The sequence below is a fragment of the Oryx dammah genome, unplaced genomic scaffold, assembly GCF_014754425.2.
Source record: "Oryx dammah isolate SB20612 unplaced genomic scaffold, SCBI_Odam_1.1 HiC_scaffold_2, whole genome shotgun sequence".
NCBI lineage: Eukaryota > Metazoa > Chordata > Mammalia > Artiodactyla > Bovidae > Oryx > Oryx dammah.
The window spans coordinates 13,831,829-13,859,779 of NW_024070186.1; the positions used below are offsets into that span (position 1 = coordinate 13,831,829).

General features: G+C 52.5%; 1 protein-coding gene across 1 annotated transcript; it reads left to right on the forward strand.

Moving 5' to 3' along the window:
• The first annotated feature begins 4,365 nt into the window (after positions 1-4,365).
• On the forward strand, positions 4,366-16,241 carry SIK1 (salt inducible kinase 1). Its single transcript, XM_040267022.1, has 14 exons — positions 4,366-4,499; positions 4,887-5,057; positions 5,506-5,622; positions 8,474-8,537; positions 8,700-8,861; positions 9,038-9,162; positions 9,388-9,511; positions 10,343-10,566; positions 10,801-10,947; positions 11,415-11,537; positions 11,642-11,858; positions 12,346-12,621; positions 13,296-13,530; positions 13,933-16,241. The coding sequence occupies exons 2-14, from the start codon at positions 4,902-4,904 to the stop codon at positions 14,297-14,299; spliced, it is 2,337 nt and encodes a 778-aa protein (XP_040122956.1). The 5' UTR covers positions 4,366-4,499; positions 4,887-4,901; the 3' UTR covers positions 14,300-16,241.
• The last annotated feature ends 11,710 nt before the right edge of the window (positions 16,242-27,951 follow it).

The window sequence follows — 27,951 nt, forward strand, 5'->3', positions numbered from 1 at the left end:
AGACAGGAGGAGACAGCCTAGAACTTGGGGTTGTGGGACCAACAGGAAGCTCCTGCCCATGTGGGTATGAACCCCAGAGACTTGGGAATCTGCTCTGCCCGTCCATGGCTGCCTCGCCAGAGCCCCAAGGACCCCCAGCCTGGGCCTGACATCCCCAGGCCGGATAGTCCATCTCTCTCAGCCTGTGGAGAGCCTGGTCTGAGAAACGGAGCCATCACCACAGCAGTCACAGAACAAATGGGTCCCACCCGTAGGAGGGGAAGCCATGGACGGTTGGCCCACTCGGTGGTGCCGGCCGGCCAGTTCAGCCAAGCTCCTGAGTTAGCCTGTGAAGATCTGGGTTCTCCTCCTGTCTGCTGGATGCCAGGTCAGAGATTGTGATTCCAAGACAAAGTGCACGCACAGCTATTAGTGCGTCTGTGTCAAGCTCTGCAAGCACAGAAGGCAGCAGAAGGGACCAGGACTGCCCCTGAGGCCCAAGGATGCTGCTGGTGGCTGATCGTATTCTGAAATCACAGGGCTGGTGCCTTTGATAAACCACACGAAACCAGATGAAGCAAAGCCAGGAGGAGGCTTTGAGTCCCTAGGAGGAGGGTGTCAAGAAAGAAAAGTGGGGTCTTCCCTGGTGGTCCAGGGGTTAAGGCTTTGCCTTCCAATGCAGGGGGTGCGGGTTCCAGCCCTGAGCAGGGAGCTGAGGTCCCTGTGGCCAAAAAACCAAAACATAAAACAGAAGCAGCACTGTAACAAATTCAATGAAGACTTTAAAAATTGGAAAAAAAAGAAAGCCTTGTCTTACTCAGGGTGACCAGGGGAAAGCCATCTGGAGAGGGGTGTGGCTGTTCCCCTGCCTTTAGTCACAGAGGGGAGCAGGTTTAGGACGCCTTATTGGGGCAGGCAGGGCACACCCTGCGGTGTGTAAATGCTGCCTCCAGGCCTAGCTCTCAGAGTGTATTGATTTATTTTGAGAATTTCACATCTTGCTCATGTTCAGCGCCTTGGGGTGCCTGGCCAGGAAATGTGAATGCTAAAGAGACCCACTTCCTGTTACAGGGTCTGCAGGCTCAAGGGCAAGAAACAGGAAGACCAATTCCAGAAACACTGCCATTATAAGACAGGCTTCAGTTCAGTTCAGTTCAGTCGCTCAGTTGTGTCCGACTCTCTGCGACCCCATGAATCGCAGCACGCCAGGCCTCCCTGTCCATCACCAACTCCCAGAGTTCACTCAGACTCACGTCCATCGAGTCAGTGATGCCATCCAGCCATCTCATCCTCTGTTGTCCCCTTCTCCTCCTGCCCCCAATCCTTCCCAGTATCACAGTCTTTTCCAATGAGTCAACTCTTCGCATGAGGTGGCCAAAGTAAGAAACTCCAAATGGAAAAGAAATCTGACTTTGTTTCTCCTGACTCTGCAACAATGTATCTACATCTATTATCTATACCTGTATCTATGTCTATGCCTGTATTATCTATGTCTATCTATATACAGGCATAGATATGGACATCTTGAGCTCCTCTCTTCCTAGGAGAATGAGATGCAGAGAGAAGACACCAGGGACGTGCAGACACTCACCTGCTGTCCCTCGTTCTGTGACACAAGAGCATTCCTCGGGCTCGTCCCAGTGACATCCAGCGCACAAGTGGCTCCTCTGCCTTCTCACCTACCCAGCCCCAGATCTGGCCAGAGTCTTTGGAAAGGTCACCAACATTAGCAAACACCTGGCTGTTGGAAAGCACTTTCGTCTGCACCGAAAAGAAACTGCAGCCAGAAGAGCTGAAAGCTGCCTCCCCAGAGAAGCTCCCTGGACCCAGGCTCACCTGACCCCGCCCCTAGCCCTTCCTGAGGGTCCCACCATCTGACAGCCCAACATGGGTTGGCCATCCCTCAGCCCCTTGGGCGGTGAGCCGGCTTTTTGGACAATGCAGGCAGAGAGAGGTTGGGATCCTCCCGGCACCCTGTGAATTTATGCTGATGGGCCTCTGCATCCAAGATCTAGAGCAGGGTGCCGGACCCCTGAGAAGGAGAGGAAACTACTTTGTAAATAACTCACGGTTGTAAACTACTCAGCTGGAAGGAAGGATATTCCTCCGAATTCTCTATGGATAAACCTGGGACGAGGGCATTTTGAAAGACTAAGAAAAACTCTGAGACTATTAATGGCCTTGAAAGGCCTTTCAAGACAAACTAAAGCCACAAACTGTGCCCAGGCAGAGGGGTGATGGCACACGTTAGCCCCAGCCTGTGACTGGGCACCAGAGAAGCACATCCGATTCCATGAGACACCCTCAGCGGGCAGCTGGCCGGCACTGAAACCTCCCCAAAAGGTGTCCAAGCTCTGTATCCATTTCGCTTACCTCTTGCTCCCCACCCTCTCCTCTGAAGTCATACTTGAACACAAGGAAAACGATTGCAGGCTGGGTGCTATGCTGAGTCGCTCAGTTGTGTCCGACTCTGTGACTCTGTGGACTGTAGCCTGCCAGGCTCCTCTGTCCATAGGATTTCCCAGGTAAGAATACTGGAGTGGGTAGCCAGGCCCTTCTCTAGGGGATCTTCCTGACCTAGGGATTGAACCCGGGTCTCCTGCATTGCAGGCAGAGTCTTCTGCCTTCCATCTGCCTTCTTAATATTTAATAATATTTAATAGTATTTGCCACATGCTGTGTCTTCCCTTAGTAGTGATGCCAATGGAAATTGTCACCTGCTGCCATTTTCATGCTCTGTCCCTCCTGCCTTGACCTCTGTCCTGAGGGCACAGGTCCCTGCCCGCTCCCCCACCGAAGCTCAAGGAGACTGCATGGTGGACCCGGCAGCAGACAAAAGTAACCAAGGCCAAGGGACCTGCGGTGTCCAGCCTCGCCAGGGATGAAGTCCTTGCTCACTGTTGACCCTCCCGTTGGCCCTGGTGGAGGGGCTCTTCCTCCCACCCACACTCCTGCCCCCAAGGTACAGGGCCTTTTTGTCATCTGCATACAAAGCACCTGGTCTGAGTCAAAAGAAAGTGAAGTGTTACTCACTCCATCCTGTCTGACTCTTCAGGACTCCATGCACTGCAGCCTGCCAGGCCCCTCTGTCCATGGAATTCTCCAGGCAAGAATACTAGAGCGGTTGCCATTCCCTTCTCCAGGGGGTCTTCCCTACCCAGGGTTTAAACCCAGGTCTCCTGCATTGCAGGCGGATTCTTTACCATCTGAGCCACCAGGGAAACTGGCCTTTATTTAAGGTGCTGCTAAGTAGATTTCTCAATACCCTGGTCCTTCAGGAGTGGGGTCCATTCCCACCTAGACCCCAGGTCAGCCCAGAAATCAGCTCACTGGGCGTTCCTCTTCTCTCCAGCCTGCTAGGTTTCTTCAGCCTAGCAAAGGGCTGCCTCCAGTCATCAGCTGGCTTCTGACCTCAGATTGGAGGCGAATGGGCCGGGTGGGCTGAACCACTCCCCTGGGGGCTCACCGCACTCGGGCAGCCCCCAGGCCCCTGCTGTAGGTTACAGAGATGCTGGCCGGTTTCCAGTGTTGACGTTTCAGGACAGAGCAAGAGCAGTCGAAGTGGGACGTCCACGTCTTCCATGTCCGTACCTGCCACGCTCAGAAGGGTCCCTGGTGGGTGGCGGCTCCTCCCTGGAGCCGGGTGACCAACTTGGGGGGGTGAGACCTGGCCTGCTGTTAACCTGCACCCCGTATGGCCACATTCTGCGCGTCTGTGAGGTTTCCCGGGCCCCACCTGGTACCTCCCCTGAGGCCCCAAGGCCGAGCACTTCCGAAGGAAACTGGGGGACACATGAAACCCGCACCCCGATAATGGGGACCCGGGAGTAGGGGTCTGCAGAGGACGCAGCCGCAACCGTGCTGCACTTAAGGAGTTTCAGAACAGCGCTAGAACCAAGCCTGCTGGGAGGAGGCGAGAAGAGGGGGACTAGCGCGAAGGCGGCTGTGCGTCGGTATGTGGACAGGCAGGCTCTCCTCGGGGACGAAACGGTTAAGCCTCCCGCAGCGCCCTAGGCATCCGGTAGGGGTCGCGCGCCGGCGCTCGCGCCGGCGCTCGCGGGCGGGCCTCAGGCGGCCGGGGCCCCTGACGTCACCGCCCCACGGTCGCCATGGCGACGGCCTCATCAGCGCGCGCGTCAGAGCCGCCAGTCTCTTGGCAACCGCCCGATCTCCCGCTCTCCCTCCGCCTGGCGCTCGGCCGCGCGTCGCTCTGGCGTCAAAAGGACGTCAATGGGGATGTATCAATCCGGCGGCGGTGGCGTGGGCGGGGCCGCCGTGGGCGGGGTCGGCGGCGTGGGGGCGTGACGGGGCGGGCCTGGGAGGCAGGGGGCGGGCCCGGGGGCGGGGCGGACGGCGCGTGCGGCTGGAGAGCGCGGCTCCAGGCTCAGAGCTGACATGCGGCGCGGCCCGGGCGGCAGGCGGCGGAGCAGCTGGCGGCCGGGCAGAGCGAACGGCCGAGCGGGCGGCGGGGGCCCCGGGGCGAGCGGCGTCCCAGCCTCGGCGCTCCGAGGGCGGCGGAGGTGAGGCGCGGCCCGGTGGGCCGGTGGCCGCCGCCGGGCTCGGGGCTGCGGGCTCGGCGGCCCCGCAGGTGCGCGCGCGGGGTTTTCGGGCCAGGGCGCCGCCGCCGGCTTCCCCTTTGTTGTGCGGCAGACACCGGGGGGCCATGGGAGCGAGGGTCCAGGGTTCAGGACGGAGTCGGGCGCGGGCGGCGGTCCACGCGCCCCGCGGGGCTTGGGACCCGGAGCCCGAACGGATCCGACTGCGGGCGGCGGGCAAGGAGCAGGGCGCACGGCTCCCGGATCGGGGCTCGCGGTGGAGCAAGTCGCCGGCGGGGGCGGTGGCCGCGGGTCCGCGCGTCCGGGGGTCGGGTCTGCAGATGCCGAGCTGAGCGCGCCCCCCGCCCGCAGGTGCGGCCCGGAACCATGGTGATCATGTCCGAGTTGAGCGCGGCCCCCGCGGGCTCGGGCCAGGGCCAGCAGAAGCCTCTCCGGGTGGGTTTCTACGACATCGAGCGGACCCTCGGCAAGGGCAATTTCGCGGTGGTGAAGCTGGCCCGGCATCGAGTCACCAAAACGCAGGTGCGTGGGGGGGGGCGGAACCCCGGGGTGGACCCTCCACGGGTGGATACCTCCTTTCCCTGGAGCCGGGGAAGCTGGTGAAATCCCTTCTTGTGGGGTCCATCGTCCCAGGGTCGAAACGCTGATAGTTTTTATCAGTTTAGTAAAGAAAAAAATGTGGTATGTTATGATTATGCGTAATTTGTACAAATACTGGGGAGTAGCAAAGAGGATAATGACCAAATACCCAGGAGTACAGCTGGAGCCTGTAAAACGAGTCTGCAGAGACTTAAGACATTTATTAAACTTTGACTTTTTTGGTTACTTTTGTTATTTTCCTCCCTAAGTTTTTGTGACCTTTGGGGACATGAAGTGTTTTAGAAATTAACCTGCAAAAACCGAAGTGTGTAAATTAGCTTAAGGCAGAGAGTTTTATTTCAACAAAATATCCTTTATTAATAATTTGTAGGTTGCAATAAAAATAATCGACAAAGCACGATTAGATTCAAGCAACTTGGAGAAAATCTATCGAGAGGTTCAGATCATGAAGCTTCTGAATCATCCTCACATTATAAAGCTCTATCAGGTAAGGATTCAAGTGTGCATCCCACTGTTACTTCTGGCAAGTGTATCATTTTTTATTTTTCAACAACTTAAGTCTACGGTTTCTGAAGGTTGTGTCACTGGGTGGGAGTCAGGGAGTTGACTGTAGAAGGTAAAGAGATTGATTTTTGTGAGCTGTGCACTTATTTTTTCTTGCTTTTGGATCATAATCCAGATTTGCTTCATTAAAGTTTTATTTGATATTTTTACTTGCTGCAGTTTTGGATGCGTGGAGGTCAATTGTTAAATTTACTATGAAAACAAACAAAAGAAAACCACACGGATTTCTGTATTGCTGAGAGTCAACCATTTAGTGTGAAAGGACAAATTTGAGTCTAGACACTTCCACCTCGGCAGATTTTTATTAAACTTTAAGACTAGCTGCTCTTACCAGTTTTTGTAAACTTACCTATGCCAAGGCAGCAGTGAGCATTTGTCTCTTCTGCTTCAACCCTCCCATCAGACATGGAGGCATAACACACCTGTGCCCAGGTGAGAGCAGGGGACCTGACATCTAATCCACATCAAGGACGCGCCTCACCCTGTCCGCCTGTTGCTTTGCTTTGTGACTTTATTTTTGTTCTCCTGTTAAGACTAATAAATTGTACCTTTGGAAACGAGGTGCTGACTTAATTAGGACAGCAGAGCAATCTCTTCCTTAGCCAGCCACTTCTGTAGAATGAACTTAGATCCACTTCCGAAGGATGTGTCCTTTGCATTCGCCCAGTTGTGTTGGGTGTAAGTTCCTTTTGAGGCGTCTCATGAAACCCTGTGGATCCGTGATGAATAGAGGACGGTGTGTGTGTGGGGGGTGTGCCCTTGGCAAGGCGGGGTGGAGAGAGGACTGTGATTGAAGTGACCCTGGGGAAGGCTGCTGCCCTCGGTCACAATGAAGGATGAGGGAGTCACAGGGCTCGTGTTCCCCTAGTGACAGTTTACTCGGCGGCATTAAGTGCACAGCCCACGTCATGTGCGCCCCGGTTCATGTTTTGTTTCTGTTGTCGTTTTTGCGTCGTGAGGCCAAGATAAGATGCTTCCTCCACGGCCACTGATGTCAGTGCCTGAGCAATGTGCCCGCCCCGTTTCCGCAGGAGTGGGCTAAAGCCTGCCTGCCTTTGACTTTGCCGGGGGGCGGGCGGGGGGGGTGGGGCGGGATGAACCAGGGCCTTCTTCCTGTCCTCCGCTGACCCCGGGCAGGAGAAGCCCGGGTAGCCAGACACCCGGCCCCTGGGATCCATGTTGAGGTCTTTTCTGGGGGTGAATTTGCTCACCGCTCCAGGAGCTGCTGTTGGGAGATGGGCTCAGCAGGCAGCAATGATTTTGACACTAGTGTCTAATTTGCATCCAGCTGGCCCAGGCCCCAGAACCTTGGTGAGACACTTCAACTCTTTCCTCGAGGTTTTTTTTTTTTTTTTTTTTAACTTCAACCATGTTGACTCTTAAATCTTTCTGCCTCTCTTTTTTTAAACTGAGGAAAGGGATAAACTTACAAGTCCCTCTACCACACAGGTCCAGGGCAGTTACAGTTGTAGCTAAACTGCATTGTGTTTACTCTTCTCTTTAAGTTTATGGCTCAAAGTACCTTTTTAAAGGAATGATTACATTTTGAACCTCGAAGAGCTCTTTTTTAAATAAGGATAACTTCCTCTGAAAAAGTCCCTGGTGGTCCAGTTGTTAACACTTTGCCTTCCAATGCAGGGGTTGTGGGTTTGATCCCCATAAAGGCAGCTAAGATCCACATACTTCGAGGCCAAAAACCGGAAACATAAAACAGAAGCAATATTGTAACAAATTCAATAAAGAGTTTAAAAAATGAAATATTTTAAAATACATATACATGAGTCTGTTTTACTCCTTTCAGTACCAAAGATTTGAATTTGACCTTGTTTCTCAGTTATGTTTTAAACTCTTAAAAAAATCTTTTTTTCAACATGAAATAAAATTCTTGGATCAGTAAACGAACCTTTAAGGTGTGTTTGACATTGGCTGTTGCTATTGACACACACGCTGAGCGGTTTGCTGTACAGAAAATAGTCTTTCATAGCTTACCTGGCAAAGCCGGCCTCTCTCAGCCTAATGTATCAGGTCAGTAACGCAAGTAGGGAGGGGAACTTCTTATCTATTATTCAACTTGTGCCAGCCCTAGGCATGGATAATCTGTTGTCTGCTCAGCTTCTAGTAGAAAGGCCTCACAGAACTCTCATCATCTATTTTACTTCTGGGGCCTGCAGAGCCTTCACTTTGGGTGAGGAAAGTGAGTTAAAAATATGGGAGAGGCAAGTTGCAGCCCGAGCACATGTTTTTGGAAGCAGATGCATATTGAGGTGGACAGGTTAGTGAGGAGCTCACATCTGACTTTAAAAAACTTCCCCTGAGTAGGAAGTCCCTTTGTCTCTTTATTGTGGAAGTTTTTCTTTTCTTTCCCTATTTTTTGAAATAACAAATATACTTATTCTGGAGAAGTTAAAAATTCACAGGCTTTCAAGTGGATTCTTTATACCATTGGTATGTTCCTTTTCATATGATTAAATGTTGCTGCTGCTGCTGCTGCGTCGCTTCAGTTGTGTCCGACTCTGTGCGACCCCGTAGACGGCAGCCCAGCAGGCTCCCCTGTCCCTGGGATTCTCCAGGCAAGAACACTGGAGTGGGTTGCCATTTCCCTCTCCAGTGCATGAAAGTGAAAAGTGAAAGTGAAGTCACTCAGTCGTGTCCTACTCTTAGCAACCCCATGGACTGCAGCCCACCAGGCGTCCACGGGACTCTCCAAGCAAGAGTACTGGAGTGGGGTGCCACTGCCTTCTCCGTGATTAAACGTTAGGTCTTTGTTTTTTTAGGTTATGGAAACAAAGGATATGCTGTACATTGTCACTGAATTTGCAAAAAATGGAGAAATGTTTGGTAAGCCATGCTGATTTTTGATATCTATTGGAAAGAAATGGTAGTAACTTGCTCCCACTCGCCCCTCCAGTGGTGAGGTCTCCCCAGCGTTCTTTCTCTGTGCCCCGAGTGACGAGTGGACTTTTGGCTTTGGGGCTAGAGCTTCGTCTTGTCCCTCCTCAGATTACTTGACCTCCAATGGGCACCTGAGCGAGAGTGAAGCCCGGAAGAAGTTCTGGCAGATTCTGTCAGCCGTGGAGTATTGCCACAGCCACAACATCGTCCACCGGGACCTAAAGACGGAGAACCTGCTGCTGGATGGCAACATGGACATCAAGCTGGCGGGTGAGGGCCAGGAATGTGTCCAGTGGGAGGGGGGCCTGCGGGTGAGGGGCTGCAAGTGTGCTCTGCGTGAGGGGTGTACCTGCCTGCCAAGGGTCCGTGCTTTCTTGCACGAGCCTTTGAAACATTGACCTTGCTCTTTCCGCCACAACTTCATCGCCTGTTTCTTTGCCTCTCAGATTTTGGGTTTGGGAATTTCTACAACTCAGGAGAACCTCTGTCCACGTGGTGTGGAAGCCCCCCATACGCAGCCCCGGAGGTCTTCGAGGGGAAGGAGTACGAAGGCCCCCAGCTGGACATCTGGGTAGGAGCCTGGGTGGCACATGGGGCGTGTGTGGGGCAGGGGGGCCCGGAGGGGATTCGGGTGCATGTGGTGGGGGGCCTGGAGCGGGCATGGGTGTGTGGAGGGTGGGGGGGTCTGGAGGGGACACAGGTGCGCAGGGTGGGGGCCTCGGAGGGGGCACAGGTGCACAGGGCGGGGGGGCTCTGGTGCCTGGGCACAGGTGCTGACCTGGTCCTCCTCCTGCAGAGCCTGGGCGTCGTGCTGTATGTCCTCGTGTGCGGATCTCTGCCCTTCGATGGGCCCAACCTGCCGGCGCTGCGGCAGCGGGTGTTAGAAGGCCGCTTCCGCATCCCCTTCTTCATGTCCCGAGGTAGGTGAGGACCTGGCCTCCTCCAGGCACACGGGGCTGGCAGCCTGCTGGCCACGCGTTGGGTAGCCTGGGATGAGAGTCTGAGGGGAGGAGGAGGGATTCATTTCCTGCAAGGCCTGCTTGGCCATCTTCTGAGTCTGCATTGGGCCCGGCAGCCAGTCGCATGTCACCGTGGGGTGTTTACCAGGCACCTACGAGGCTGCTTATGGGCCCTGCTTATGGGGCTGGCCTGTCCCTTTGCAGGCTGTTGGGAAGCCAGCTGGGGCCCAGTGCCGCAAGTCTCACCCACCCCTCACTGGGCTTTTCTCTTCCACCCTGATCGCTGCTTAGCAACATACAGGATGAGGGTTCTAGGTGGTTCTCAGTCTAGTGGACTTGAGGGCCACGCCCTCCAGGGCCCGATCCCTCAGCCGGTGGCTCTCCTTGCTTGTGTTTCTCTTGGCCTCTGTGTTCTCTGGGATGGTCACTGGTCTGCTTGCCATTTGCCGGGGAGCCATATGCCCTGCCAGATTCCCTGGTGGCTCAGAGGTTAAAGCATCTGCCTGGAATGTTGGTGACTTGGGTTCGATCCCTGGGTCGGGAAGATCCCCTGGAGAAGGAAATGGCAACCCACTCCAGTACTCTCGCCTGGAGAATCCCATGGAGGGAGGAGCCTGGTGGGCTACAGTCCATGGGGTCGCAGAGAGTCGGACACAACTGAGCGACTTCACACACACACACACACACACACACACACACACACACACGTGTCCTGCAGGAGCCCAGGTGGGAGGTGGGAATGCATGGGCGGGCGGCCTGTGCGCAGACTCAATGCTCTGCTTCCACCTCCAGACTGCGAGACGCTGATCCGCCGCATGCTGGTGGTGGAGCCCGCCAAGCGTATCACCATCGCCCAGATCCGGCAGCACAGGTGGATGCAGGCCGAGCCGGCGCTGCTGCTGCCGGCCTGCCCAGCCTTCTCCCTGCTTGGCTACACCTCCAGCGTGGGTGACTATGACGAACAGGCCCTGGGCATCATGCAGACACTGGGCGTCGACCGAAAGAAGACCGTGGAGGTGAGCCACCTGCCTGCCTGCCATGGTGGCTAAGGAGGGCACCTTCCCTGGGTGGCTGAATGGAGAAGCTGGCTCTTGCCAGCCAGGTTAGAATGGGAGCAGCATGGCTCGTTTAAGGGCTGCTTGTCCGCTAGAAAGGGTACTCTCGTCCACCCCAGAATAACCCCGGAGTGGTCTTGTCAGGGACCGTCCCTTCTGCCAGCCCCTCTCTGACCCCCACTTCTCTGCCCCTAGTCACTGCAGAAGAGAAGCTACAACCACTTTGCAGCCATTTATTACCTCCTCGTGGAGCGGCTGAAGGAGTACCGGCTCACCCAGCCAGCCCGCCCTGGCCCTGCCCGGCAGCAGAGGCCCCGGAGCACAGACCTCAGTGGTTTTGAGGTGAGGGGGCAGCGAGTGCCTTTGATTCCTCACCCCCCACCCGTGTCTCTGCCTTGGACTGTGTCCCTAAGTTAGGAGTTCCCCTCTCAGACACCCCTAGGAGGGGTTGCAGGCTGAGCCCCGAGGTCACGTCCCCTCACCCGTTAGGCACTGGGTAGGGGTCCCGTGTGAGCCGCTGGCAGACAGCATGATGGAGAGGGGGTGCCAGCCTCTCTGCTGGGGTTCTGACACTGCCTATCAGCCCCCTGTTCCTTCACTGCCCCTGGTGCCACCTCCCGGCCGCTCCTTCTGGTCTCCCCGCTCAGTGAGGCATTGGAGAAGGGGTGCGAGTGTCCTGAGCCTGTCTGGTCACAGCTGATGCTCGTTAACTCAGAAACCAGCCTGGTCTGTCGGGTGATGCCGTGTTGCCTGCGGTCATTCCCCGCCTCTGTGCCTCACGGCCTCTGTCTTCGTCCGCCGGCCTACAGGTGCCTCAGGAAGGCCTCCCTGGAGACGCTCTCCGTTCCGCCCTACTGTGCATGCAGCCCCACACCTTGGGGCAGTCTGTCCTACAGGCCGAAATGGACTATGACCTGCACAGCTCCCTGCAGGTGTGTGAGCGCTTCATGGGCGGCGTCCGGGGTGGGCGCGCCTGGTCCCCAGCGGTGGGGGCGCTCCCGCGCCTGGCCTTACGGTCTGCGTGTGTCCCTCGCAGCCCCTGCTGCTCCCCGTGGACACTGGCTGCGGCGGGGTGTGCCGGCATCGCTCCATCTCCCCCAGCAGCCTTCTGGACACGGCCATCAGCGAGGAGGCCCGGCCAGGCCCGGGCCTGGACGAGGAGCCGGAGGCGCAGGAGCTCCTGCCCAGCAGCACAGGCCGGAGGCATACGCTGGCCGAGGTCTCCACCTGCTTCTCCCCGGGCGCCCCCCCATGTAAGTGTCCCTGGGGGCCCCACGCACACCTGACAGGTGGGCTTGGGGGCGGGGCAGCCTCTTCTGATGACAGTGCTCCGGATTTGCCATTCCTGGAGCACCCGAGGCCTTATGGACCATACTTAGACCTCACAGGGAGCTCTCGAGCACCAGGGCTGGAGGGGAATTTAGCCTCCCTCAGAGGCTGGCAAGACAGCTCCTTGGCCCAGGCCCCTCTGTGTCCCGGGTCCAAGCTCCACGGTCAGCTGTGGAGCCTGAGGTGCTGGCTGCCAGGGCTCCCTGGACTCGGGCAGCCTCTGCCTGTCATAGACGTCCTGTCCACAGAGTTGAGGGTGAGGGTGGTGGGGGAGACAGCTGTCTGCCCCATCAGAGGGCCGGGTTGGCAGGAGACGCTGCAAAGAGCGCAGAGCCCCAGAGTACGCAGATGCGTGGTGGAGTGTCGAGCACTGGGAGGGGCCTGGCCTCAGCTGCCCCTGCTTCCCTGCAGGTATTGTCGTCTCGCCCTCCGCGGCCAGCCCTTGTGAAGGCACCAGCTCAGACAGCTGCCTGACCTCTGCGGGTGACGGCCTAGCCGGGCTCAGTGGACACCTGGCTGCTCAGGGGCTGGTGGGCGCCTGCTCCCCATTCAGATTGGCCTCACCACTGCTGGGCACCCAGTCTGCCACGCCCGTGCTGCAGGCACAGGGGGCCCTGCAAGGAGCTGCCCTGCTGCCCGTCAGCTTCCAGGAGGGCCGGAGGGCGTCAGACACCTCGCTCACTCAAGGTGACTTTCCCTTTCATGCCCACTTCCACCTTCCCCGGGAGACCCAAGTGTACCCACCACCCCCGGGGGCAGGGCATCACTTTGTCCCTCATGGCAGGTGGCTATCCTTTCTCCAGGCAGTTCTGGCAGAGCAGCAGTGCCCCTCCAGGCAGGCCAAAGCTGCTGCCTGGGTTCTAGATGCCCTGGCTTCTAGGACAAACTCATGTGGTCTCTAGAAGGTGGTCCTAAAAGCCCAAGAGATGCTTAGATGCCAGGCAGCAGGTCCCAACCTGGAGGAGGGATGGTTAGGGAGGCCCTTGCCATGAAGGCAGTCCATATCAGGCTCTTCCAACGCCCTGTCAAGGCTTTTGGGATGCTGGGCCCTCCTGTTCTGCTCACTCCTGCCTTACACACAGGATCCACTGTCTGCCCAGATGTGTGCTTCTTCAGGGCTGGAATTGCTGTCCCAAAAAGGGGATGATGTCCCAACTGTAGGAGGGGGGCTGTCTCGAAGTGATAGGGTGATCGGAGGGCCCCTTGACCCTGTAGGAAAGGGCTGACTCCCTCATCCCACCATGTCAGACCACGCAGCCCCCCCTTATTCCTCCCACTGCCTGGAAGCCCCAGCGAGCTACAGGCCATTAGTTCTCAGCTGGGGGACAGTTCTGGACACGTGTTGGTTTTGCCTCCCCCAGGGCTAAAAGCCTTCCGGCAGCAGCTGAGGAAGAACGCGAGGACCAAGGGGTTCCTGGGGCTGAACAAGATCAAGGGGCTGGCGCGCCAGGTGTGCCAGCCCTCATCCTCCAGCCGGGCCTCCCGGGGTGGCCCGCATGCCTTCCAGCTGCCCGCGCAGAGCCCAGGCCTGCACGGCAGTGGAGCCGGCAGCCGGGAGGGCAGGGGCATGTTGGAGAACGTGCTGCAGCAGCAGAGGTAGGCCCGTGGGCACCGGCTGAGACCTGGGCAGGGCTCACAGACCTTGGGGACTCCTGAGTAACGTTAGCCCTGAGCTCCTTCCCTGTGGCTGGGGGCGGGGGCGGGGTGCATCGGCTGGTGGGGGAGGGAGGGGACAGCGAGTAAGAATGTCATGTCTGGTTGGCATCTCTGAGCTGCTCTGAAAGCAGGAGGGGGAAGGAAATGTCAGGAATTGCTCAGGGATTAGTCACACAGAATGGCGTGTTCTGAGCAGCCCCAGCCCGCGGTTCCGCGGGGTAGGCCCTCCAGCTCTGGCAGGTGGACACCCGATCGTGTGGCAGTCTGGCTGGGCAGCGGGGGGAGCCGCGGGCCGCCAGCCGGCCGGCACTGACCTGCTCCCCCGTCCCTTGGTCTGGCCAGGTTGCTTCAGTTACAGCACCACACGACGGCCCCAGCCAGCTGCCAGCCAGCCCCCTTGGTCCTCGCCCCCTGCGATGGCACCCTCCATGTGTCAGGACTGCAGAAGGATCTGGGACTGGGGCCCAGCCCTCTGCTGCCGCCCCATCTGCTCCAGGCTGGTGTCTCCCCGGTGGCCTCAGCCGCCCAGCTCCTGGATGCCCACCTGCGCATCAGTGGCTCCACGGCTCCCAGCCCCGCTGCAGCGGCCCCCCAGCCACGCTTTGCCATGCTGCCCGTGAGCCTGGAGCCCACGGGGCTGCCCCACGGGGACTGTGAGATGGAAGACCTGACCTCAGGCCCACTGGGCACCTTCGTCCTGGTGCAGTGAGGGCCCCAGCTGGGGCAGCTGACTTCTTGAAGCAATAATTTCAGAGTATGTGAAGATGGTTCCCGATGCAAAGCCAATAACTTTCCAGAAGAGAAACAAGCAATATGTTTGGTGTTTTGGATTTTTTAGTTTTTTTTTTTTTTTCCTTGCACTGAGCAACTGTAACTCCGAGTAGAGACTGGAAACTTTTTGAAGAAAAATAATAATCCAGGGGCCTGTTGTTGGGACCGGTGCATGGGATGGGGAGGAGGGCAGTGGGTGGAGCCAGCAGTGGTATGGGCAGGGTCACGGGGGGGGCGGCCAGTTGGCCCCAGGAAACCATGGTGTGAGCTGTGTGTCTCCATTGTGTGTATATGCGCATGTGTGTGTGTGGATTGGTGTTTTTTTTTCACAATTCTCCACTTCCTGAAACACTTACACTTCACTTGAAAACTGTGAACTTTCCGCTTTAAGTATCAGTTTTTGAAAAGCTCTAACCTCCAGTCCAAGAGAAGACAATCTACAAGTTCTTGGAATTCTCTCCCCTGAAATCAGAACCCAGACGATAGCTTTTCTTATCTTTCGAGAGCATGTTGTATAAACAGCTCGGAAGTTAGTTTTCCAGGATTCTTCAGAGGGGCTGCAGAGAGGAACCTGAGTGAGGTGGAGTGAGGTGGAGGCTCCCCTTGGTCACTTGGGCGCCCTCAGGGGAGTCAGCCAGGGAGGTTTCTTCCTCCTGCACCTCTTATTTCCGCTGCTAATTAAGTTTTTATGCATTTCATTATCAGGGTCCAAAAAGAACAACTGACTGGGGGTGGGGAACGTGCAATATGGCGAGTCTGTAATGGGGGTGGCCGGTGTGGGGCTGCTTGTGGTGGGGGGACAGCCCACCCTGTCTGGACCCTGCGCTCGGTGGGCTTTCGTTTTAGGAAAGTGAAATGAGAGGTCAGGTCAGTGTTGTTCAAGCTTTGTTCCTTTTTTAAAGCAAATACTGTACATGTATATACATAGGAAACAAACATACACTACTTATTTTTTATACTTTTTACTACATTTTTGTGTTCCTGGTTTGAACGTCCCTCTCTGGTAACGTGACGACGCACCTGGCGCCAGGTCCAGGTGGAGGCGGGGCCAGCAGGCAGCAGACAGGTGCACGCTCACCCGGCAGGGAAACTCAGGTGGTAGCTGCTGGACTGAGCAGGAGAGCCACGGCTCCCACCCCTGCAGCCGGTCAGGGCTGTCCGTCCCCATCCGCCCCCCCACCCCACCTCAACCCAGGTGCCTTCAGCTCACGTTGGCTCTCGCCACCTGCAGCGTTAGGCCCGGGCGATGCTGGCCTGGGAAGGGGTCCCCCGTAGAAGCCAAAGATTGCTGAGGCCCAGGAGGCGGCCCAGCCTGCGTGTTCCCGGCTCCCAGCCCTGCTGCTGATGCTGCTGCTGCTGCTGCTGCTCCGGGGCTGCTTCAGGATCAGGACGAAAGACTCCATGTGCCCGGCGGCTGCCAAGCCTCTCGTGACTCACACCAGGAGACTGCCGGAGGCCCTGGGCTCCAGCTCAGCCCCCTCCAGAGGCACCATCAGCCCCCACGAGGCCACTCCACCCCAACCCCTCGACGCATCTGTTCGAATGCCATCGATCAAAGGCCTCAGAACTGTGACAAGCACTTTACTCTCACTGCGGTTTTCTCTCGTCGCTGTCAGGCATGTCTCGTGTTGTGTCTGGCGTGTGCGACGCGTGTGCGGCAGGATTCTCGGCGGCGCTGTCCTGCGAACTGAACGCGGGGGCCTGTCCTGGGCACCGTGCTATGTGATGAAGCTGTACATAGTTTGGGTTTTTTTTTTTTTTTTACCATAACTGAATTATTTTATTTCTTATGTTCACGTGAGAAACATATGCCAAATGATTAGTGGATGTATGTTTTTTAATTTAATATTTAAATAAAACATTTGGGGAAAAAACCTTGATTTCCCCTGGTTCTTTGTGGGCTCCCTCCTAAGCCACTCCCTCCAGGTTCGATGAGTCTCAGGTCTTAGAGGACAGGGCGAGGTGCCAGCTCCCATGCCTTGCTGAGCTTCAGACCCAGGTTCTTAGCTGCTAGGAGCAGAAGGTGCTTGGTGGTCCAGGCTGGGGGGTGGCCTACTGGTTCTCAGACCCTTTGAGCCCAGGTGGCAGCACTGCCAATCAGCTGGAGGTCTTAACTGCCAGGTCTGTTTTCAGCCTGTTCTCTTCTCCCAGGGTACCATTCATACTTCCCTCTTCAGTCTTAATGTTCTCTGGATCCACCTGTAAATCAAGGCTTTGGGAGAATCTCACAGCCAAACTATTGCCCAGTTTTTAAAGTTGGTGTTACCACTTTCTAGCAGTAAGGCAGTTATGGCTGCTAGACAAAGGGTACTCTTCACTTTGATGCCCGGCAACTCTTTTTTTGGTAAAAAAGAAATTCTTGAACCTTTCACACCGATTAGGATGATCATTATAAAAAATAATAGTATTTGCAAAGATGCAGAAATTGGACCCCTTTTGCATTGCTTGTGGAGACATGCAATAGTGCAGCTGCTGTGGAAAACAGTACTGGAGTTCTTCAAATAAACAAGGACCATGTCATCCAGCAATCCCACTTCCGGGCATAGACCCAAAAGAACTGGATGTGGAGTCTCAGCTATCTCTACACCTGTGTTCATGGCAGCATATTCACAAGAACCAAAATGTCCAAGCAACCCAGTGTCCATCGGTGGATGGGTGGATTAATCGAATGTGGTCCATCCACACAATGGAATATCTGTGTGTGTGTCTGCACGCGCACACTTGTGCTCAGCCGTGTCTGACTGTGATCCCATGGACCATAGCCCTCCAGGCTCCTCTGTTCATGGAATTTTCTAGGCAAGAATACTGGAGTGGGTTGCCATTTCCTTCTCTAGGGGATCTTCCCGACCCAGGGATTGAACCGGCATGTCTTGTGTCTCTGGATTCTTTACCACTGCGCCACTTGAGAAGACTGGGATTCCCAGGTGGCTCAATGGTAAAGAATCCACCTGCCAATTAGGAGATGTGGGTTCGATCCCTGGGTCAGGAAGATCCCCTGGAGAAGGAAATAGCAACACACGCTAATATTCTTGCTTGGAACATTTCCATGGACGGAGAAGACCCCTACAGTCTGAGGGGTCGCAAGAGTTGGACAGGACTGAGTGACTAAACAGCAACGATGGAATATCTTTCAGCCTTAAAAAGGAAGGGGATTCCGATACCTGCTATGACACAGATAAACCTTGAGCTTGACGCTCAGTGACAGAGCCGGGCATAAAAGAACAGACCCTGTGTGATCTCTTTACCAGAGGCCCCTGGAGGAGCCAGACCCATAGAGACGGAAAGTAGAACGGCAGCGGCCAGGGGCTGGGCACGGATAGGGAGTGAGTGTTTCATGGGGACAGAGTCTCAGTTTGGAGACGCTGGAAACTCCGGAGATGGATGGTGGGGATTGTTGCACAATAATGTGAATGTACCCAATGCCACTGAAATATACACTTAAGTAGTTAAGACTGTAAATTTTATGTGTATTTTACCAAAATGAGAAGAAGATTCTTTCAGGGGGAGAGGGAGACCCGTGGGATGTCAGAACTCTGTCCTGGGCTTACGGATCTGCTCACAAATCCTTTCCTGTCCCCAGAACAGGAGGCCAGTGGCCCCGGGACTTGTGAGGCTTGCGGTGTGTGAAGGGTGCTTTGGCCCCACAACCTATGCCTTATTCTCCCAGCATTTCTGCATGTGGACAGTCCCACCTCGGGCATTCCACGTGGTGTCAGTGCTGTGGAAGTATGTATTCCTGGGGGGGCCCGGGATGTGGCGAGGCTGGACTAGGCATTGGTACGTCCTTTAGCGCGTGATGGCACGTCTGGGCTTGGGCAGTGACCATGCTGTGGCTGGCTTCCTCGTGTTCAGTGCAGTGCACCTCACAATGCCATCTTCCTCTTGAGATGTGAGCACTAACAACCACGAACCATGTACATAGCACCTGGCACGTGGGGAGCTCCCAGGAACACACTGACCCTGAAGGAAGTGTCCTTCAGGGTACCTACAGGGTCGCCACAGCCAGAGGACACATGTCCGCCAGGGAGGAAGGCCAGTGCAGTGAGTGGCCCAGGCCCCGCTCCATCTGCCTGCTTCTGTTGAAAATGCTGATTCCTCCTGCAGCAGTGCCATATCTGTGTGGTTTTACTGCCCAGAGCTCCAGGGGCCAGTGCTCCAGAGCCCACCCTGCTTTAGGAGAAAGCATTTTGGGGTGTTCAGAAACATGGTCAGTTTGAGTGAGACTGACTTCTGGGGGAGGGGATAGAGGGAAGGATTTGGAGGGGACAGAGTGATGGAAGTTCTGGACTGGAGCTAAGGGCCCATCTCCCCCAGAGAACCTGACCTAAGAGGAACTGGCTTGCTTGCTCAGTTCAGTTGCTCAGTCATGTCCAACTCTTTGTAACGCCATGGACTACAGCATGCCAGGCTTCCTGTCCATTACCAACTGCTGGAGCTTGCTCAAACTCCTGTCCATTGAGTTGGTGATGCCAACCAACCATCTCATCTTCTGTTGTACCCTTCTCTTCTTGCCTTCAGCATCAGGGTCTTTTCCAATGAGTCAGATCTTTGCATCAGGTGATCAAATTATTGGAGTTTCAGCTTCAGCATCAGTCCTTCCAATGAATATTCAGGACTTATTTCCTTTAGGATTGACAGGTTTGATCTCCTTGCAGTCCAGGGGACTCTCAAGAGTCTTCTCAAACACCACAGTTCAAAAGCATCAGTTCTTTGGTGCTCAGCTTGCTTTATGGTCCAACTCTCACATCCATACATGACCACTGGCAAAACCATAGCTTTGACTAGGCGGACCTTTGCTGGCAAAGTAATGTCTCTGCTTTTTAATATGCTGTCAAGTTTGGTCATAGCTTTTCTTCCAAGGAGCAAGCATCTTTTAATTTCATGGCTGCAGTCACCATCTGCAGTGATTTTGGAGCCCAGAAAAATAAAGTCTCTCACTGTTTTCACTGTTTCCCCATCTATTTGCCACGAAGTGATGGGACCAGATGCCATGATCTTAGTTTTCTGAATTTGAGTTTTAAGCCAGCTTTTACACTTTCCTCTTTCACTTTCATCAAGAGGCTCTTTAGTTCCTCTTCACTTTCTGCCATAAGGGTGGTGTCATCTGCATATCTGAGGTTATTGATATTTCTCCTGGCAGTCTTGATTCCAGCTTGGGCTTCCTCCAGCCCAGCGTTTTGCATGATGTACTCTGCATATATGTTAAATAAGCAGGGTGACGATATACAGCCTTGACGTTCCCGATACGGAACCAGTCTGTTGTTCCACGTCCAGTTCTGTTTCTTCTTGACCTGCGTGCAGATTTCTCAGTAGGCACGTAAGATAGTCTGGTATTCCCATCTCTTGAAGAATTTTCCACAGTTTGTTGTGATCCACATGGTAAAATGCTTTGGAGTAGTCAATAAAACAGAAAAAGATGTTTTTCTGGAACTCTCTTGCTTTTTCGATGATCCAGCAGATGTTGGCAATTTGATCTCTGCTTCCTGTGCCTTTTCTAAATCCAACTTGAATATCTGGAAGTTCACGGTTCACGTACTGTTCAAGCCTGGCTTGGAGAATTTTGAGCATTACTTTGCTAGAGTGTGAGATTAGAGCAATTGTGCAGTAGTTTGAACATTCTTTGGCCTTGCCTTTCTTTGGGATTCGGATGAAAACTGACCTTTTCCAGTCCTGTGGCCACTGCTGAGTTTTCCAGATTTGCTGGCATTTTGAGTGCATCACTTCCACAGCATCATCTTTTAGAATTTGAAGTAGTTCAACTGGATTTCCATCACCTCCACTAGCTTTGTTCATAGTGATGCTTCCTAAGGCCCCCTTGACTCTGCATTCCAGGATGTCTGGCTCTAGGTGAGTGATCACACCATCATGGTTATCTGGGTCATGAAGATCTTTTTTGTACAATTCTTTTGTGTATTCTTGCCACCTCTTCTTAATATCTTCTGCTTCTGTTAGGTCCATACCATTTCTGTCCTTTATTGTCACCATCTTGCATGAAATATTCTCTTGACATCTCTAATTTTCTTGAAGAGATCTCTAGTCTTTTCCATTCTATTGTTTTCCTCTATTTCTTTGCATTGATCACTTTCTTATCGCTCCTTGCTGTTCTTTGGAACTCTGCATTCAGATGGGTATATCTTTGCTTTTCTCCTTAGCCTTTCACTTTTCTTTTCTCTATTTGAAGTCCTTCTCAGACAACCATTTTGCCTTTTTGCATTTCTTTTTCTTGGGGATGGTCTTGATCACTGCCTCCTGTACAATGTCTGAACCGCCATCTAGTTCTCAGGCACTCTGTGAGATCTAATCCCTTGAATCTGTCACTTCCACTGTATAATCATAAGGGATTAGATTTCATGGCATCTGGTCCCATCACTTCATGGGAAATAGATGGGGAAACAGTGGAAACAGTGGCAGACTTTGATTTTTGGGGCTCCAAAATCACTGCAGATGGTGATTACAGCCATGAAATTAAAAGACGCTTACTCCTTGGAGGAAAAGTTATGACCAACCTAGACAGCATATTGAAAAACAGAGACATTACTTTGCCAACAAAGGTCCATCTAGTCAAGGCTATGGTTTTTCCAGTGGTCATGTATGGATGTGAGAGTTGGCCTGTGAAGAAAGCTGAGCACCAAAGAATTGATGCTTTTGTACTGTGGTGTTAGAGAAGACTCTTAAGAGTCCCTTGAACTGCAAGGAGATCCAACCAGTCCATTCTAAAGGAGATCAGTCCTGGGTGTTCTTTGGAAGGGCTGATGCTGATGCTGAAACTCCAATACTTTGGCCACCTGATGTGAAGGGTTGAGTCATTGGAAAAGACTCTGATGCTGGGAGGGATTGGGGGCAGGAGGATAAGGGGATGACAGAGGATGAGATGGCTGGATGGCATCACCGACTCGATGGACATGAGTTTGAGTGAACTCCAGGAGTTTGTGATGAACAGGGAGGCCTGGCGTGCTGCAATTCATGGGGTCACAAAGAGTCGGACACGACTGAGCGACTGAACTGAACTGAATAGTCTAGTGGTTTTCCCTACTTTCTTCAATTTAAGTCTGAATTTTGCAACAAGAAGTTCATAATCTGAGCTGCAGTCAGTTCCCAGTCTTGTTTTTGCTGAATGTATAGAGCTTCTCCATCTTCGGCTGCAAAGAATATAATCAATTTGCTTTTGGTATTGACCATCTGGTGAGGTCCATGTGTAGAGTCTTCTCTTGTGTTGTTGGAAGAGGGTGTTTGCTATGAGTAGTGTGTTCTCTTGGCAAAACTCTGTTACTCTTTGCCCTGCTTCATTCTGTACTCCAAGGCCAAACTTGCCTGTTACTACAGGTATCTCTTGACTTCCTACTTTTGCATTCCAGTCCCCTGTAATGAAAAAAGACATCGTTTGGGGGTGTTAGTTCTAGAAGGTCTTGTAGGTCTTCACAGAATCATTCAAGTTCAGCTTCTTCAGCATTACTGGTTGGGGCATAGACTTGGATTAATGTGATATTGAATGGCTTGCTTGGGGTGGAAGGAAAAATTGTTAGTCCATTCGTTTTCTAATTTTTAAATTTTATTTTGACAACACTGGATCTTCACTGCGGTGCACAGGGTTTCTCTACTTGCCGTGTATGGGTTTTCCTTGGGGAGTATGGACTCGGTACTTGCGGTGCACAGGCTTTCTCTACTTGCCGTGTATGGGTTTTCCTTGGGGAGTATGGACTCAGTTCTTGCGGTGCACAGGCTTTCTCTAGTTGCAGTGCGTGGGCTTAGTTGCCCCACGGCATGTGGAATCTTAGTTCCCTGACCAGGGATCAAACCCACGTCCCCTGCATTAGAAGGTGGATTCTTAACCACTGGACCACCAGGGAAGTCCCCCATTAATTTTCCTTCCAGAGTAGTAGCAAGGAGTCTCAGATGCCCATGGGGCACACAGCCCGCCTTGCAGCATGACCTTTGACTTTGGGAGGGGTCCTGAAGAGGTTATCTTGGATGGAGATGTCTTTAGGGGACCCACCTTAGGTTTTCCAGGTCTGGCTATGTGGGCTACCATCCGTGGTGAGAGGAGGCAAAGGGAAACAGACGGGCCTGGAGGACAGTGGAGGGGTAAGGGGCAGGGGAAGAGGGAGGGAAGGGAAGGAGGAGGGGAGGGGGAGGAGGAGTGTGGAGGGAGAAAAAGTGAGCCTGTTCAATCCCCGCTCCCTTAGGGGAACTCCCAAGTCTCAGTCTGACTCACTCTTTAATTATCATCATTTCATTTATTTGAAGGTGAGTTCTGTAAAAAATAGACACGTCACTCAGGAGGCCCGAGTGGCAGAGCTCTGCCCCCACTGTCTTTGAGGAGCCGTGTGCTAGGGTGAAGCCCGCGAGTGGGTTCCAGGCCAGCGCCGCTTCTCCAGCAGTCTCGGGGTGGGGGCGAGGAGGTTTGATTCAGCTGGAGGGCAAGGTACCTTCCCTCCTTTGGTGAGTGTGGTCCACCTCTAGCAGCAAAGGGTACGTGAAAAGTCTGGGACTCCTGGTGCCCTGGATCGAGATTTGAAGGGGATGTGAGAACCCAGAAACAAGGTTTCCTGAGAGCCAGTCAGCTTTGCTTGATACACAGTGAAAACCACCTGCCATGTCATCAGTGAGCGTTGACCAGGCAAAGATGGTGTGATGACCACTAAAACCAATATACATGCTTAATCCAGGTGTGGAGTGGCCCAGGTCCTCTCCTGGCTCCAGGCAGCTGCTGGCCTGTGTGTCTCTGTGTGTCAGTTTGCATTTCCTAGAATTTCCCACCAATGGGTCATACAGTGTGTGTTCTCCATTTGGTTGACTTTCAGTGGGCAGAATGGCGTGCAGACCCAGGCAGGTGTCATGAGCATCACTAGTTCGCCTTTCACAGCCAAGTAGAATTCCGGGGTGTGGCCAGGCCGGAGGAGAGGGTGTTCATCCATTCCAGTCAATGGTGGATACTCGGGTTGTTCCCAGTTTGGGCCTATTATGAATGATGCTGCTATGAGTGTGTGAGTCTGTGTGGACAGGTTTTGTTTCTCTTGGGTAACAGGTAGAAGCTACACATATGGTATGATAGCTATTAGCTTTACGAGAAGATTTCAGACTATGACCCAAAGTGGCTACACCAGTTTACATTCCCTCCCATAATTCATGAGTGTTCTGGTTGCTCTGGATCGTCGCCAGCACTTGGTAGCCTCAATCTGTATCATTTTAGCCATTCTAATAGATCTGCTATTCTCATTTCATCTTGCATTTTCCTGATGACTGTTGAAGTTTAACATCTTTTTATGTGCTTATTGGCCATTTTATTTTCCAAGCTTATTTATGTCTCTGCCAGTTTTTAATTAGGTTGTTTTAATTCTTCTCATTAAGTTGCAGGAGTTCTTTACATATTCTGCATATAAAATTGGTCTTATGTCTTATGTGTGTATTGTCTTATGTCTTATTGTCTTATGTGTATGTGTGTATAGATATATGCATATATATGTACATATACACACACATATATGTATCCATACATACACACACATTCACACACAGGATATTTCTCCTGTCTATGGCCTACCTTTCATTTGAAGAGTAGAGTTGCAGGTTTTAAGTCCAACTTAACATTTTATTTTTTATGGTCAGCGCTTTTTCATGTCCTAAGAGACCTCTGTCTATCCCAATGTCGAGAAGATCTCCTTGTTCCCTTTCAGAGGCTTTATACTGTCAGCTTTTCTATCCAGGTCTACAATCCACTCTGAGATGACTTTTCCCTATGGTTTGGGATAGCAGTTGAAGCATGTTTTTCCGCTATGGATGTTCAATTGCTTCAGCACCATTTATTGAAAAGACTCTCCTTTGCCCCATTGAATTAATTGGCCACATTTATCACAAATATGAAGACCCACTTCTGGACTCTGTTCCACTGATCTACATCAATGTGTCTATCTGATGTTAATGCCATGTTGCCTTGATTATTGCTACTATTAATTTCCATTTTGGGCTGCTCTGTGTAGCATGCAAGATCCTAGTTCCCCCGCCAGGAATCAAGTCAATGCCCCTTATGGCAGAAGAAATGTGGTGTCCCGAACACTGGACACCAAAGAAGTCCCTATTGCTAATATTATAGCTTAAGTCTTGATAAAATCAGGCAATGTAAGTCTTCTAATTTTGTTCTTTCTCTAAATTACTACTGGTTTTCTAGATCCTTTGCATTTCCATATACATTTTAGAATCAGCTTGTCGGTTTCTGTAAGTTGTATCAAATCTTGTTATTTGTATGAGATTGATATTATTTCCTCCTTCAATGTTGATGGAATTCATTGGTGAAGGCATTTGGGGCTGGGGTTGCTTTGTGGGAAGGTTTTAAATTACAAGTTCAGTTTCGTTTATAAGTTTAGAGATAGTCAGGTTTTCTATTTCATCTTTGAGTAAACTTTGGTAGTTTATGTCTTTGAAAGCATTTGTCCATTTACAATGAGTTGTTGGCCTTATTTCTCGGAAGTTTGTAGTGTCTCTTAGTATTCATTTATTATCCATAGGCCCTGCAGCCATGCTTCCCATCTCACTGAGTCTTGTTTTGTGGCCCAGCATGTGGTTTATCTTCGTGAATGCTCCATGTGCTGTTGAGAAGGGCTTGAGTCCTGCTCTTGGTAGTGGAGTGTACTACAAACATCAGTCAAGGTGGGTGAATGCTGCTGTTGAATTCTCCTCCATTCTACTGATTTTCCTCTCTTCTTTCCTATTTGCACTAAGAGAGGGGTGTTGAGTTGTGGACTCCAGTGTGGCTATGTCTGTTCCTTCCGTTCTCTCGGTTTTACAGTGATGCATGTGAAGCTCTCTCTTACTCCAGCCTGCACTCTCAGGATTGTTGCATCTTGATGAACTGAGTCTTTTATCATTATGAGCTGTCCCTCTTTACCTTGCTAATCTTCCTTGTTCTGAGGTCTACTTCCATATTGAGATTCCAGCTTTCTTGGGTTTGTGGTTGCATGGTACATCTTTTACCATTTTTACACTATTAGCTCACTTTTAAAGTGGGTCTCCTGTAGACAGCATGGAGTTGCATCCTGGATTTCTATCCAGCTTGACCATCTCTGCCTTTTAATTTGTGTAACATTGCTAGTGGAGGTGATGGAATTCCAATTGAGCTGTTTCAAATCCTGAAAGATGATGCTGTGAAAGTGCTGCACTCAATATGCCAGCAAATTTGGAAAACTCAGCAGTGGCCACAGGACCGGAAAAGGTCAGTTTTCATTCCAATTCCAAAGAAAGGCAATGCCAAAGAATGCTCAAACTACCGCACAGTTACACTCATCTCACATGGTAGTAAAGTCATGCTCAAAATTCTCTAAGACAGGCTTCAGCAATACGTGAACTGTGAACTCCCTGATGTTCAAGCTGGTTTTAGAAAAGGCAGAGGAACCAGAGATCAAATTGCCAACATCTGCTGGATCATGGAAAAAGCAAGAGAGTTCCAGAAAAACATCTATTTCTGCTTCATTGACTATGCCAAAGCCTTTGACTGTGTGGATCACAATAAACTGTGGAAAATAATGAAAGAGATGGGAATACCAGACCACCTGACCTGCCTCTTGAGAAATCTGCATGCAGGTCAGAAAGCAACAGTTAGAACTGGACATGGAACAACAGACTGGTTCCAAATAGGAAAAGGAGTACGTCAAGGCTGTATATTGTCACCCTGCTTATTTAACTTCTATGCAGAGTACATCGTGAGAAACGCTGGACTGGAAGAAGCACAAGCTGGAATCAAGATTGCCGGGAGAAATATCAATAAGCTGAGATATGCAGATGACACCACCCTTATGGCAGAAAGTGAAGAGGAGCTAAAAAGCCTCTTGATGAAAGTGAAAGAGGAGAGCGAAAAAGTTGGCCTAAAGCTCAACATTCAGAAAATGAAGATCATGGCATCCAGTCCCATCACTTCATGGGAAATAGACGGGGAAACAGTGGAAACAGTGGCAGACTTTATTTTTTGGGGCTCCAGAATCACTGCAGATGGTGACTGCAGCCATGAAATTAAAAGACGCTTACTCCTTGGAGGAAAAGTTATGACCAACCTAGATAGCATATTCAAAAGCAGAGACATTACTTTGCTGACTAAGGTCTGTCTAGTCAAGGCTATGGTTTTTCCAGTGGTCACGTATGGATGTGAGAGTTGGACTGTGAAGAAGACTGAGCGCCGAAGAATTGATGCTTTTGAACTGTGGTGTTGGAGAAGACTCTTGAGAGTCCCTTGGACTGCAAGGAGATCCAACCAGTCCATTCTGAAGGAGATCAGCCCTGGGATTTCTTTGGAAGGAATGATGCTGAAGCTGAAGCTCCAGTACTTTGGCCACCTCATGAGAAGAGTTGAGTCATTGGAAAAGACTCTGATGCTGGGAGGGATTGGGGGCAGGAGGAGAAGGGGTCGACAGAGGATGAGATGGCAGGATGGCATCATGGACTCGATGGACGTGAGTCTGAGTGAACTCCAGGAGTTGGTGATGGACAGGGAGGCCTGGCATGCTGCGATTCATGGGGTCGCAAAGAGTCAGACACGACTGAGCGACTGAGCGACTGAACTGAACTGAGCGACACAAGTGTGTCTGCCTGCCACGCGCGCTTCACTCCAGTTTGTCTTCTCTCTTTTTTGCTCCTTGTCACGGCCTCTTTGTACATCTGCAACAGCTGCATTTTACTTATGTCACCTGTCTCCATGTGGGGAGGGGGTGCAGTGCACATCTCCCTGGTCTATCTCCTGTTAGTTGAACTGTGGACATGTGGCCACACCACCACTTTTATCATGTTTTAAAGAGCAGTGTTCATGTAAGATTTCCTCTTGTGGTGACAAGCAATAATAGCGACAAAGGTTGGGACAACATGTGCCTTGGGAAACGTGAGCCTTCACTGCTGGAGTTGGAGATAGAGACTTACTCAAACAAGTGGGTCCACTTTTCCATGAGCTCGAAGCATTATTCTACCTGTAGAACTTGACTGGTGCACATGGGCCTGTAGTGGGCAGAGGCGCTGACTCCCCAGCCAAGCAGCTGGGCTATATCCCTCTGGCCCCTCCTTCCTGAGTCCAGTTGCCCAAGGAGCAGGGAGGGCATGCATGGACAATGTGAGCTGCTGCTGTGTATCACCAGGAAGCTTGTCCCTGACCTTCTCAGCCTACAAGTATCAACTCCTGTGGGCAGGAAAGGTGGGGCCTTAGACTTGGGGCTAGTGGTTCAGCCTGGGGCCAGCTGAGCCTGGCTCCCACCCTTATCCCTGGATGTACCTACTGTCCATCTCTTTTCATTGAATAATCAGAAGATCTTGAAGAACAAGTTGGAAAAATAGGGGGATGAGGGAGTGCTATCTGAAAGGGCAAAGGGGAGACTCCTGTGCCTGAGTTATCCTTGGCCTCAGGGGTGATAAGTCCCACTGGGCATGCGGGGTCCAGCCAGGTTCTTGAGTTAACCCCACCAACAGCCCCCCAGCAGCAAGCTGGTCCCTAAGCCTGGGCTTCCCAATGGGACTCTCTGGGCAATGATCCCATTTCCTGCATCAGCGATGGATGGATGGCAGGGATAAGGGCCCAGCTGGAAGGGTCTGGACCCATACACCTAGGGCTCCTGGTGACTC

Coding starts and splice junctions, on each gene's coding strand:
- SIK1 (XM_040267022.1), top strand. CDS start 4,902: ATGGTGATCATGTCCGAGTTGAGCGCGGCCCCCGCGGGCTCGGGCCAG. Junction 5,058..5,505: donor ATCGAGTCACCAAAACGCAG/GTGCGTGGGGGG, acceptor AATAATTTGTAG/GTTGCAATAAAAATAATCGA. Junction 9,163..9,387: donor GCCCCCAGCTGGACATCTGG/GTAGGAGCCTGG, acceptor CTCCTCCTGCAG/AGCCTGGGCGTCGTGCTGTA.